Genomic DNA, 13,028 nt, shown 5'->3' with positions numbered 1-13,028 from the left:
GGGATGTGGGTCCAAACTGGAATCTCCTGCTGCATGACAGGATAGGAACTGCCACTAAGACTAGCCGTTGAGGGAACCATATTTGAACCCTTACAAATCTGCACAGACTAGCAAATATCAAAATGTCCGTCAAGTCAGGTTTGTACTAAGTCCTTAAATAATTGAGCTGAACTGGTTAAATGTTTGAAACATCGACTTCATGCAGAAACCTGTAAAGCAAAGGAGTGTGCGGGATATTTTCGGAGCTATGTAGAGTGAGATTCATTTCTGATGCCTTTTAAAGAATTTGAAAGTAGCAATGAGTCCTGATTTCTGTGACTGAGACGCACAAACCATGATAATGGAAACTAAACATTTTTTTGTTTTTGCATTGTTTACCAAAAACTTGAGTCAAGAACATTAAAAGCTTTTGGAGATCAAAGAGCAACCTCCTGGAAGTCAAACTTGGGGAACAGGAGGTTGGATGACATTCCAACCTTTTCACTCGCATGTCCCTGGATAATCTATGCATATGCAACCTGGGTAGCTGTCTGCACTGGGAAATCTACCTTGAACTAGGCAAACTTTTAATCTTTCGATGCTCAGGACAGTCTTTTCCAGCTGATAGCACACTACATTAGGAATGCAAATGCATATCAAATCTCTCAGGATCATCATTTTAGAAGCAGCCACAGGATAAAAACAAGCACGAGTGTTCATTTAAAGTTCATTTAAAGTCGGTGTGCTCTAGTCTGCCATTCACGCATGTTGAAGTGCTAGGCTTTAAAGATTTTCTTTGCCCACAGGCAGCCTGGATACAAAGGGAGTTTTTTAATTATTATTTTTAAGTAAAAATATAACAAAGAACCTACTTTTTGCCTCCTTCAATTTTCCTAAGTTTGTTGTCACAAAGCAGGGTTTGCCTCATAAAAATGTAGGGAAGGAGGAGAGAAACTAGGTAATCCAGTAGCCTCAAAATGCAGCTGTGGGTGAGTGTGTGTGAGAGAGAATGAGAACAAAAGCCACAACTTTAAAAGGTATGGGGATTTGATACCATCTGAAAGTTGGCAGGGAAGATTACAGGGAAGGGAATACAATGGATTATGTCGAATGGACTTGGATATTGTGTAATTCTGTTTTACAGTGAAGAAGAATAATGGATGGTTCTGAATTTTCAGTGCATTACAATGTGTAAACTGCCTTCTGGTTGTAGAGAACCTCCACTTAAGGTGAACCTCCACTTAAGGTTGGTTGGAGAAAATGGCTTCACTATAAGGAGCTGGAATTAAAGCATATGGTTTTTGTTGTTGTTGTTTTCCCTGGAAAATATGCAACTCTGAATAGATTTTTTTCACAGGACTTAGTTTCCCCTTTAGCCTATGGTGATAAAACATAAAATGACTCTTAAACTGCAGAATGCTTGCATGTTTCACCAGTCATTGGCAGTAGTGATTAGAGAAATGAAAGCTTGCAAACTGCTGAAATGAGTGATTTCCTGTGGGGTTTAACCATATTCAGGCTGACAAATTTTGCAGTCTTAATTGTGCTGTGATTTCAATGGGAAATGGAGTTGGGCCTGCCTACACCACCAGTGAATTGGGTCCAGTGTGCATATTCCTTTTATGATTTGTCCCCTTTCCTGTTTGGTTGAGATGTCCACCTCCAGTTTAACACCTGTACTGAAGTCTGTGACCGGGTTAATATTAATGTGTACTTAGACATGAAAACTATTCACTAGTTAAAATATAAGCCCGAATTGCAATAACAGATATTTTCTGGAATGTCAGAATATAGCAGTAAATAAAGTAAACTGAACAAGGGTACCTTAACCAGCTTGTTTCAAAGACGGTTACAGATCATGTGAGGATTAAATGAAATATTTTTTCCCCTGTGGAGTCTAACAAGAGAATTTAAAGCTCTGCTCTTGTTCATCTGCACAATGTCCATTTGAAAGTAGTCTCTCCTTCAGGACTCAACAGAAGGCATGTCACCACCTAGGATGCTATCCAGCATACCATGGGGTTGAAATGTAATTTCCTAAATAAAATGCTACAAAACAATACACTGTAGTTTCCTAGTGATGACACTGCTCACAGGTGCAGGATATTGAAGTCTTAACATAATTTATACTCAACACCTGCATGGGAACAGTTTCATCCCCATCATTTTATTTTCATATGAAGTGAAAAGAGATCTTGAATGCCCCACAATCATTTCTTAACAGAATCGGTTGGCGTTGCAATTGATTCTACACAGGGCATAATACTTCACTGCTATTTTTTAAACATTTCATTATTGAAATAAGTATAGAAGGAATATCACAGATTCCTCTTACATCTAGTAAGACTTACCTTTGTAAGCATAGGCCCCGATTCTGCTGTAGGCTCTGTACTCTTACACCTGTGCACAGCCCACTGGCTTTAGGGAGTACAATGAAAGGAACGGTTATATCATTGTACCTAGCCAAGGATTGCAAGTATTTTGGAAAAGTCTTATTTCTCAAGCTGTAAACCAGTGTTTCATTGTCCATGTATTGTGACACTTCTGAAATTCATTCATCCATTAGGAATATCTCTTCTGATTTCTGTTGCTATGTGAGGCACACAAATTGCACAAGGAAAAACGTAACAGAAATTTCTGCTTGGGAGGCAGAAGAATCATCTTCAGGTAGCCTTCCTCAAGAGAACCATCCTTTCTAGAGAATTTTCATTCTGTTCAACAGTGGACTATATAAGGTTGCCAACTTTGATTTGCAGAAAACCGAACACCCTTGTTCCGCCTTGTCCGTTCTGAGGCCCTGCCCCTGCTCACTTCATCTCCCATCCCTCTGTTGCTTGCTCTCCCCCACCTTCGCTTACTCGCTCATTTTCACTGGGCTGGGGCAAGGGGTTGGAGTGCGGAAGGGGATGAGGGCTCCGGCTCAGGGTGCGGGCTCTGGGGTTGGGCCTGGGATGAGGGGTTTGGAGTGCAGGAGGGATTTGGGGGAAGGGGTTGGGGTCCAGGCTCTGGCATGGGGCTGTGGATGAGGGGTTTGGGGTGCATAAGGGAGCTCTGGGCTGGGACATGGGGTTGGGGTGTTGGGAGGGGGTGTGGGCCCTGGGAGGGAGTTTTGGTACAGGAGGGGGCTCAGGGCTGGGGTAGGGGGTTGGGGTGTGGGAGGGTGCGGGGTGTGGGCTCTGGGTGCCACTTGCCTCAGGCAGCTCTCAGAAGCTGCCAGTATGTCCCTGTGGCTCCTAGGTGGGTCCATATGCCGCACCTGCCCGCAGATGCTGCCCCTGCGGTTCCTAATTGCCTGCGGTTCCCAGCCAATGGGAGCTGGGGATCTAGTGCTCGGCCGTGTCGACGCATAGGAGCTGGAGAGAAATGACGGCCGCTTCTGGGAGCTGCGCGGAGCCAGGGCAGACGGAGAGTCTGCCTTAACCCCGCTGCACTGCTGACCAGGCTTTGAATGGCCTTATCAGTGGTGCTGACCAGAGCGGCCAGGGTCCTTTTTTGACCGGGCGTTCCGATTGCAAACCAGACACCTGGCAACCCTAGTTGACTGTTGTGTATATACTACAACCTTTAACTGAGATTGTAACCAGTTAGGCCTTGTCTATACTGTAGGATATTCAGCAGGGAAAAATTCCCACTACTGCTACCACCAGTTCAGTTGAGTGATTCTTTAGCTAACCATATTTCCTTAATTATCATCACTTTTGACCAAGGAAGATATGTGTTAGCATACTGAGTAACTAGAAGGCCTTGATAAATTATTTATAGCTTTGCTATGCACGGCTACTGAGGTCTGAAGAGTGTGTTTTATCAGCTGGAAATAAGTTTTTAATACTAAATAAGGTTAAATGTTTTGAAAGAAATAGTCCTGTTTACTGTGGAGCATGGTGGGGTTTTTTTGTGTTTGGTGTTTTTTATGCACAGATACTCCACTCATCCTAGATTGAACATAGCAGGGAAAGTGAAAATCAAGTGTAAATATGAAGAAATGGTCTCCTGTAAATGGGCAATAAATGCTGAGTCCTTGATGTCAATTTCAAATGAACTCCACTTATTGAGGTTATTCAGTCAGGCCAGCCTACCCTCAGCTAGTTATTCTTGGGTCAGTAAAACCCTCCTTTCTGAATCTATATTTCCAGGCGTCTGACATCTTGTATGTTTGTTGTTTTTTAAACAACAAACAAACCCTTCTAAGTAGTGACCATATAAATGACAAACATGTTCCATTTTTATTTCTTAGGAGCAAAGCCCCAGCAACCAGACATCAATAACAATGATGCAAGAGCCTCAGGAGATGGTAGAGGAGACTGTTACTGTTGAGGAAGACCCGGGTACCCCTACTTCCCATGTGTCTATTGTGACTTCAGAAGATGGAACCACAAGGAGAACTGAGACTAAGGTACGAATTTTTGGACCGTGCTCAGTATGATTTAGGGGCATTAGAAGGGTTATTTCAAAGGTAAGGCTTGCTCTCCTTTTTCATAAGAGGTCTATTGGGGAGAAATGGTAAAACTTCAGCCTCACACAGGAATTTAAAAAAAAATATTAATGGCATATAGAATAGAGCAGTACAATAATCACGTCTCTGTGTGTGTGTCAAACTATTTACAGTCCTTAGTAACAGTGTGGGTCTGCCTATTGCTTTGTTCCTCAGAAAATAGTTTTCCAGTTTCCAGTTGTTTTAAATATCACAATTGCACATGAGTAAGGCCACGTTTTAATCACTGGTATTTTTAGTAAAAGTCATGGACAGGTCATGATCAGGAAACAAAAATTCACAGCCCATGACCTGTCCATGACTTTTACTAAAAATACCAGTGATTAAAACTTGGGGGGTGGCGCGGCCCTGGGGGCACTGCAGATGCTGGGGGGGCATGGCCCGGGGGGCACAGTGGGTGATGGAGAGGGGGTGCAGCCCGGGGGGATGGGGGAGAAGCAGTGGTGTGGGGATGGGACAGGCTTCATACCCAGCTCCTGGGAAGTGGCGACCCAAGCTCCACGTGCTGCTGCTGCTCCACCCCAAGCCCGGGTTCTGCAGCTCCCCATGGTTGGGAACCGCGGCCACTGGGAGCTGTGGGGGCAATGGCTATGGGCGGAGGCAGCACGTGGAGCTAGGAGCTGAGGGAGGGGAGTTACTGTCTCCCTTCCAGGGAGGTCCCCACCAGGTAAGCATCGCCCCACACACCCCACCCCACGCTCACCCAAACTCCTGCTGCTGGCGGATGGGGGGAGCCTGAGACTGTCCCAGCAGCAGCCCGTGCGACTGGCCCAGGGGCTGCCTGAATGCTCAGGCAGCTCCCAGGTCAGCCGCACCGGGCTGCTGCAGAAATGGAAAGTCACGGAATCCATGACTTCCATGACAAACACGGGGCCTTACACAGGTTTGATTCAGTATGGTCTCTGTCAATACCATGTAGGTTATTATGAATATAGATGTTACTACTGGCCTGCCTTCCCCTTCATTCACTCTGCTCTTGTTTACTCCCCTCACTTTGTCTTGTCTCAGGTTAGTTTCTGTTTTCTGTGGGACAAGTTTTGTGTGTTTGGAGCTCTCTGGGATGCTTTGCAGAACTCTTAGAATAGCATTGTATCTAAAGTTCTGGACCTCCACAGTTACGCTGACATCTTTACTAGGGTTTGGTCCAGTGAAGGGTCAAAGGTGTTTCTATTTTTAAAACTATTAAACAGCATTCATTAAAACGAGATTGTCCAGCTGTTTTCCCCCTTAGTTTGGACATAAATGGACAGCCAAAAAAAGTTGTACAGAAGTCACCTTGTTGGACACTTGCATGTGTTTACTGGCATTCCAAAATTGCAATCCCTTAAGATATCAGTTCAGAGAGTCAGATCTCAAACTAAAGGGGCACAATTCTGCTAAAGTCAACAGAGCTGCACAAGTTTACACTGTTTGAGGATTTTGAGGAGTGTGTTCTTTTGGCTGTTCTAAATGCACCTTTAGATGGTCCAAAAAACCCCTGGCCTTTCCCAGTAAGTTCATATATAGGATTTAAAAACCACCTCCACCTCCTCCCATTTTATTTGAGGGATTTATAGTTCCGTATTTTAAGATTTAAAAACAGTGCCTTACATCTTTAAATGATCTGAACTCAGTATATTGTCTTTTTTTTTCTAGCAAAAAAAAGTATACAGGGAGGAAGTAATAAATTTAGATGCTGATGAAATGGAGTAACTTTTTTAATAAACTAATTATAATGCATAATTTTGAGACTCCACCCTTTAGGTCACATCTACCATTGTATCTCTTTGCACGGCTTAGGTTAATGTAGTTTGTAAAAAATCGCAGAGGCCTCCTTTCCATACAATGGCTGTTAGATAAGGGTGCCACATGGATGATATAGTTTGTCCAAAATAGTCATACTGCTGATAAGCAACGTGTTTGTTCTCATAGCGTGAAGAGTGTAATCTTCTCTTACATGTGTGACAAAGTTCCTTCTCTACCTTGGTGGGTCCTGCGCTTATTGGTGGATTGTGCTTGCCTCAGAGATTCACAGTAGCTCTCAGTTTGGCCACTTTCGTGGCTCAAATCTGATGGTCACTCAGATAACCTCATTGTTGGCCAGCATGGGGAAAAGGAAGGAGAACAATCCCCACAGTCTCTGCTGGTCCACCTAGTGGGTCAGGGGACAGGCCAGGGACCTTCCCCGCTGGTGGGACCCACAGTCCAAGTCAACTCCTCCTGTATCCAATACGGAGTTGGGGGGATGGTGGGGGACCTGGGCCTGCCCTCTACTCCGGGTTCCAGCTCAGGGCCCTGTGGATCACAGCTGTCTACAGAGTTTTGTGTAACACCTGTGTGACAGCTACAACTCCCTGGGCTACTTCCCCATGGTCTCTTCCCAACACCTTCTGTATCTTCACCACATGGCCTTCCTCCTGATGCCAGATAGCATTTGTATTCCTCAGTCCTCCAGCAGCACGCCCTCTCACTCTCAGCTCCTTGTGCGCACCTCAGTAACTGGAGAGAGACCCTTTTTAAAACCAGGTGCCCGGATTAGCCTTAATTAATTCTAACAGCTTCCAAATTGACTGCAGGTGTCCTAATTAGCCTGCCTGCCTTAATTAGTTCTAGAAAGTTCCTGAGTGTTCTGGAATAGTCCCTGTTTTACCCAGGGAAAAGGGACCTGCTTAACCTGGAACTAATGTATCTACCTTCGACCACTCTTTTGTAGCCATCTGGCCTGACCCTGTCACACATGGTATACCTGCTATTTCACCATCTTCCTCACATACCTTAAACAAATACTGTACCTGTTCTCTCTCACGCTCTCACATACATACCTTTTTCCCCATGCTCTGAAGAAAATCCTATACAGAAAAAGATGTTTAAATTAACATGTGATATCAAGGAATAAACCTATTTCAGGTACATCCCAAGCATTATAAAATTGAGTAGAAAATTGACATGGTTTAAGCCTTGCTGAGGCCCCACAAAACCCTAATCTGCCTCCGTATGGTCTTTTAATTTATGTCACTGTTAAATCCGCTTCAGTCTATGTACTAAAGCCAGGGAAATTTTGGAACGTAGAAGAGCCATTTTACTAAAGGAATAGTTCTGTTAAAGTCCAATTTTGATTCAAGAAGTGATGTTGAAATGTCCAAAATGCAGGTTGGCCAAACCACGTGTAATTCGGTCAGAAAAGGCAATGTGGTTTTAAAGGGATCACAGTTATCTTTGAAAGTGTATACTTTTTAATTCTATATTTTAATATGGTTTAGATTTTTAACAGCCACTTAGAAATCCAAGTGGTCTTCAGCTTATAGTTGGCTTGGTAGCAAATGCAAAAATGGAGACAGAGTTGCAGTTCATTTGCAGTGCTTTGCTCTGGAAGTCGATTGGCATTATTTTAGTTAGGTGTTTTTATAGCTCCCGTCATTGCGGTATCTGAGCATCTCTCAAAGAAATCGGTTTCGTGGTTACCCCTGTGAGGTGTGGAAATACTGTCCCCACTGCACAGATGAGATGGAGGCACAGTCCCACCGGAAGTGTGTGGGCAGATTTTCCAGATCTTCTGACTCCCAGTCTTGTACCATAGACTGTCCTTCCTCCCAGAGGTTGAGATACTAGCCTGGGACTCCAGAGACCGAGGTTCGATTCCCTGCTCTACCGCAGGCCTCCTGTGTGACTTGTGACAAGTCAGTCCGTCTCTCCGTGCCTCAGTCGGAAATAATGGGACTTCCCCTTCTCACACGGTGAGGATGAATACACTGAAGACTGTGAAGGGCTTAGATACTAGAGCAACGGGCACAACGATAGTACCACCCACCAGCTCACCTGTCTTCGCGATGCCCTTTATGGGCATTTGCGACAGTGGAATCTGTTTGGCGCAACAATTGGTCAGTGATGACCGTTGTTAATCGCTCTCTTGTCACTGACCCAACCATGTGTCCACCAGGGTTTAATCTGCCAAGGTACCTGTGGTCATCTCGGAACCGGTTTTGAATGGGACAGGGCAACTGTGTGGCCAGTCTCTTTGAATGAGGGTTTTCTAATGACCCGTGATGCAGCTGCGGTCAATTCAGACTGTCACATCCTTGATGAGTGCCCACTTGTTTTGACAACAGACTGCCTGCTCTCCACCTGGCTGATGATGACACCATCAAATGGCTGGGCACATTGCATATACGCTGAGTACTACAATAATAAAATAATAATGAAAAGCTGACATAGATTCACTTAGAGCGGCTTTCACACATCCTGGCCCAGGACTCCTAGCAGCGGAAAATCAGGCTGGAGGGAGTGCTTGCAGCAGTGCAGGGAATTGTTAACCTTCCCCTGTGTTAGGGAGCTCCCCGAGGGCCAATGCAACTCCCCAGGTGAGCGTGGTGTTGGATGGGGAGAGGATATGGCAGTGTATGGATATGCTAATTCAGTACACCCCCCTAGAAAACTACCACTAGCAAGAGTCCTAAGGAGTTGCTATCACCCCAGCGGCTTAAAACATTGACTCTAGCCCTGCTTAAAGTGTACACTCACTTTTTTGCATCCCTTTTAAAAGAACAGTATTTCATACACTAGAATTAGGACTGTCTTCAGACACACAAACGTTAAATCTATTTTATGTAATGTTTAATGCATTACTTTAATAAAAGTGGTATTAAAAATAGACATGGTTCCTGTTTTATGTCTATATATACATGCTCTACATCCCGCTCCCCACACCTGTCAGCCAGGAGCTCATTACCTTCCCTTGCAATTCCCCCCCACCCCACCCCCACAATGCTATGCAAAATGGGCTCAAGCCCAATTTTAACCCTTCCCTCATCTGCGACTTTCTCCGACCATGCACTGGCACAGATCATGTTCCGCTTTACATACCTATTTTCCCTCCCATGATCCAATCAATTTCCCTCTAGATTTCCAGACAAACCATCAGTCGCCAGTTCAGTTCTGCCCCATTTCCCTCCTCCACTCCCACCCCCCCATGTAGGTCTCCAACTGCAGGCTCTGATGCCTTCCTCCATCAGACAGGAGCTTCAGGGTATGTCTACACTAGGCTTTTTACCTGGAGTTAATTGATTGCCAGTGAGCTTGTTGTAGTGTTTTTTCCAAACTACAACCCTTTGTTCTTTGCCTTAGGCTGAGCCTTCATACCTAGGGCAAGGCTTCCTTTCACCCTCACAGCAGGGAATGTTCTTCTGGGAAGTGCCTTGCCAGCCACTTCCCCCAATCAGATTTTCTTTCAAGGGAGCAGCAGTGCCAGGTTGACTATTATGCTGAATGCAGTGTCTTAAAGACCAGAGAACCCAATGATCTGCTCCTCCACCAGCCAAATGCATTCGAGGAGCTTTCCAGGGTCCCACTTCCTACCTTTGGATACCTCTTCAGAGACCATTTTGGCTGTGTTTCTGTGACTGGCATGACTAACTCACGCTGGTATTACTTAATTTGATGTGCTATTTAGAACATGCTTTTGGGTTCCACAGATTGAGAGTGCATTTTAACTTTTAGGTTTTCGATTCCTTTTCATAGAATCATAGAAGATTAGGGGTGGAAGAGACCTCAGGAGGTCATCTAATCCAACCCCCTGCTCAAAGCAGGAACAACCCCAACTAAATCATCCCAGCCAGGGCTTTGTCAAGCCTGACCTTTAAAAACTTCTAGGGAAGGAGATTCCACCACCTCCCTAGGTAACGCATTCCAGTGTTTCACCACCCTCCTAGTGAAAAAGTTTTTCCCCACTGCAACTTGAGACCATTGCTTCTTGGTCTATCAGCTGCCACCACTGAGAACAGCCTAGCTCCATCCTCTTTGGAACCCCACTTCTGGTAGTTGAAGGCTTTATTCACTTTAATTTTGCATTTGAGACTTAGGGCTAGAATTAAAATGTAGTGGCTGATGTAAATGTGAATGCTCCTGCACAATACTGTTCCCTTGTGCTCTCTTTTATACCTGTTGTTTCAGGTCCATAATATGCTACTGTTTTTTTCAAAGTATAATTAAAGTAAATAGCCTCAACTCAGAGGCACTGAAATTTGACATTGTGCTTTTCCTTTCTTCTGCTTCTTCTCTTTAAAACTTCCTATTGCGGTGAGTTGTGTTAAGAAGAAGGGTTAATAGAACTCAATAATTGCCATCTTTTAAATGGAGAACACCTTCTTTCATTCCGCATTTTGAAATGTACTTTCTGTGATTGCTCTCCAAACTATTTCTCTTTGTTTAGTGTACGTACCTTGCTGGCTTGGTCTTTGCATATCATTCACGGCACAAAGGATGTATCTGATATACTCCATCTCAACTTTACAATCTATCCTGGAAGGCAAATATCTAGAACATTAAAACAGTGAAGGTCACCTTGGGGAGGAAGCTACCACATTTAGTTTCTAGCATAGGAATACTGCGGCAGATTAAATGAAGCCTGTTCTTAAGTGGTTGAAGAGCACTGAATAAAGTAAGCCAAATTATTTCTGTGGGGTTTTAGATATATATAAAATGTTCTTTTCTCCATTTCTGGATATTTATTCTCCTATGCATTGGAATGCTAAATGCTTTCCAAGAGAGATTTTGATCCTCTTTTTGTATAAAACAATGTACCTATGTTTTTAGATAGGCTTCTTTATTTGGTTTTTGTGTTTAAAAATAAAAGCCATCCATTGAGAACATACACACTCTGCCTCATGCTTTTCAGTGCTCACCAGGGGCCTGATCTTGCCAAGGGATGGAATACCTGCTCCTCCCATTGTGGGGATTGAAAGGGCTTGTGATTTAAGCCCTAGATTCCTGAGGTGGCACTTAGCTCCACAGTACAGCCATACACTTAAGCAGAGTTTTTTGAAAGGGCTTTAAGGGGAGGTAGGCACTGCAGCAGGAATGAGTTTCAGTGGGAGTTGAGTACTTCACTCGCTTAGGCCTCTTTGAAAATGTCAAATTTAAGTGGAAGAGGGGGAAAGTTTGAACTGCCTTTTTGAAACTGTGCAGGGTCGGTTCTTACCCAGCATTTAACAGAAAGGTAAAGCCTTGAACCCATTTGGCCTGATAATTTTACAGTCTATAGTTCAAAAATAAGCACTTGGAAATGTCAGTGTTTTTATCCTTGAATTCTTCCTTCTTTCCTGTTTCTATTGTATGACACAAACTCTCTCTTGTCCGGTCAGTTTCTATAAAATATTTAATTAATCTGAGCTGTCTTTTTTGTTTTTGTTTTTTTTAAAACCCCACAACATGGAATGTAGGAATTATAGGCACTACTTAATCAAGTGGCTTCATTTGTACACAGGCAAGCCGTTTAAACAAAATCGTGATAGGATCTTTCTCTGTATTAATGTTTGCACTTCACATGCTTTGAGGCACTAATATGCACTCTGAGCTTATCTATCCAGTCACCTCTAATTTGGGGTCATTTACAATAATTGCTGTCGTTTGGTTTGTTTTTTTTCCAGTTTGTTTTCTCATTTGCTGTTCCTGTGACTTCAAGGCAGGAAAGAAAAGCATGCAGGTTTTTGAAGTATAAATGTTTCCGTTGGGTTCTGTTGGCAAATGCATTTCCAGAAAGAGAACTGGAGGAAATATTGCTATACTACATAGGCCTCAAATTAAATATAAAAAATTGTTACCTTGTAAATAGTGTCAAGGCTGACAAATACACAATTTAATTGACATTTTCATTTTTAAAAAAATATTATCTAGCTGGATTTGAAATACAATTTCAAAAGTGCCCACAGGGAGGTTTGCGTGAATGCTTATTGTATGGTAAGCTCAGATGTAAATCTACAGCACTCCAGCATGCTGTGCACTAGCTGTCCATGTGGACAGCACACTAAGGGACTTTAAATACACAACAGCAGAGTTCACATGGTCAGTTGAGTGTGGGGCACACGGGAGTGTTGTAGATTTCCATCCCAGTTTGCTTCACACTAACTCATCTTTTAGGCATGCCCTAATTTAGGAAGCCTAAAGCTCATATTTGAAAGTAATTTAGGAATTCCTTTTTGGCAATGATTGTTAGACTTCCTAAGTCAACGCTGAGCAGAGCAATACCCAAATACCTTTTGAAAATGGGGTTTAGGCACTTTTGAAAATTCTACCCTCACTTTAATTTAAATCTAACCTAGATTAGATCAGCAATTCTCAGCCTGGGGATTGTGAACAAGCTCTAGGGAGCTGAAACCACCCTCTCTTTATGGAGAATTGTCCCAAAGAAAAGTCTTTTTTCTGATGTACTATGGAGTCACCGTATGGAAAAGGCTGAGAACTTCTAGACTAGGTAATCCATCCAAAAACTACATTTGAGTGTATCAGAGAGTGTCTTCCTGGGTGGAGCCTTTAGGCATTCCCATAATACAAATTGTAGACCTTCCAGGATAAGAGTTGAACAGTTGGCTGACCAGTAACAAGCCCAATGCTGTGGCAGTTGTGCTCATCATGCACAGTGTGCTCACCTGTTTTTCCCCATTCTTTTGCTTCTCGCAAATGTGTGGAATATCTCTATTTTTCTTTTAAGAGGACTGAGGATATACTTTCAGTTGATTAAGTGTACTGATTCTTCACTTCCTGCTCCGAAATGTTACATAATGCTACTATGGCTTGTTAAACCATC

The 13,028-nt window shown here is 43.5% G+C and overlaps 1 protein-coding gene across 11 annotated transcripts in view; it reads left to right on the top strand.

The window, feature by feature from the left end:
* Positions 1 to 13,028, top strand: part of ARVCF (ARVCF delta catenin family member) — a 444,466-nt gene that overhangs the window by 297,561 nt on the left and 133,877 nt on the right. For all 11 annotated transcript variants that reach the window (XM_073313188.2, XM_073313190.2, XM_073313197.2 and 8 more), the window contains one exon: positions 4,214 to 4,372. In XM_073313188.2, coding sequence (XP_073169289.1) covers positions 4,214 to 4,372 — 159 coding nt within the window. The remainder of the gene's footprint in view (positions 1 to 4,213; positions 4,373 to 13,028) is intronic.

This window comes from Lepidochelys kempii, chromosome 15 (genome assembly GCF_965140285.1).
Source record: "Lepidochelys kempii isolate rLepKem1 chromosome 15, rLepKem1.hap1, whole genome shotgun sequence".
NCBI lineage: Eukaryota > Metazoa > Chordata > Testudines > Cheloniidae > Lepidochelys > Lepidochelys kempii.
The sequence above is the reverse complement of the archived record's forward strand: the minus strand, read 5'-3'. Positions and strand labels throughout refer to the sequence as shown.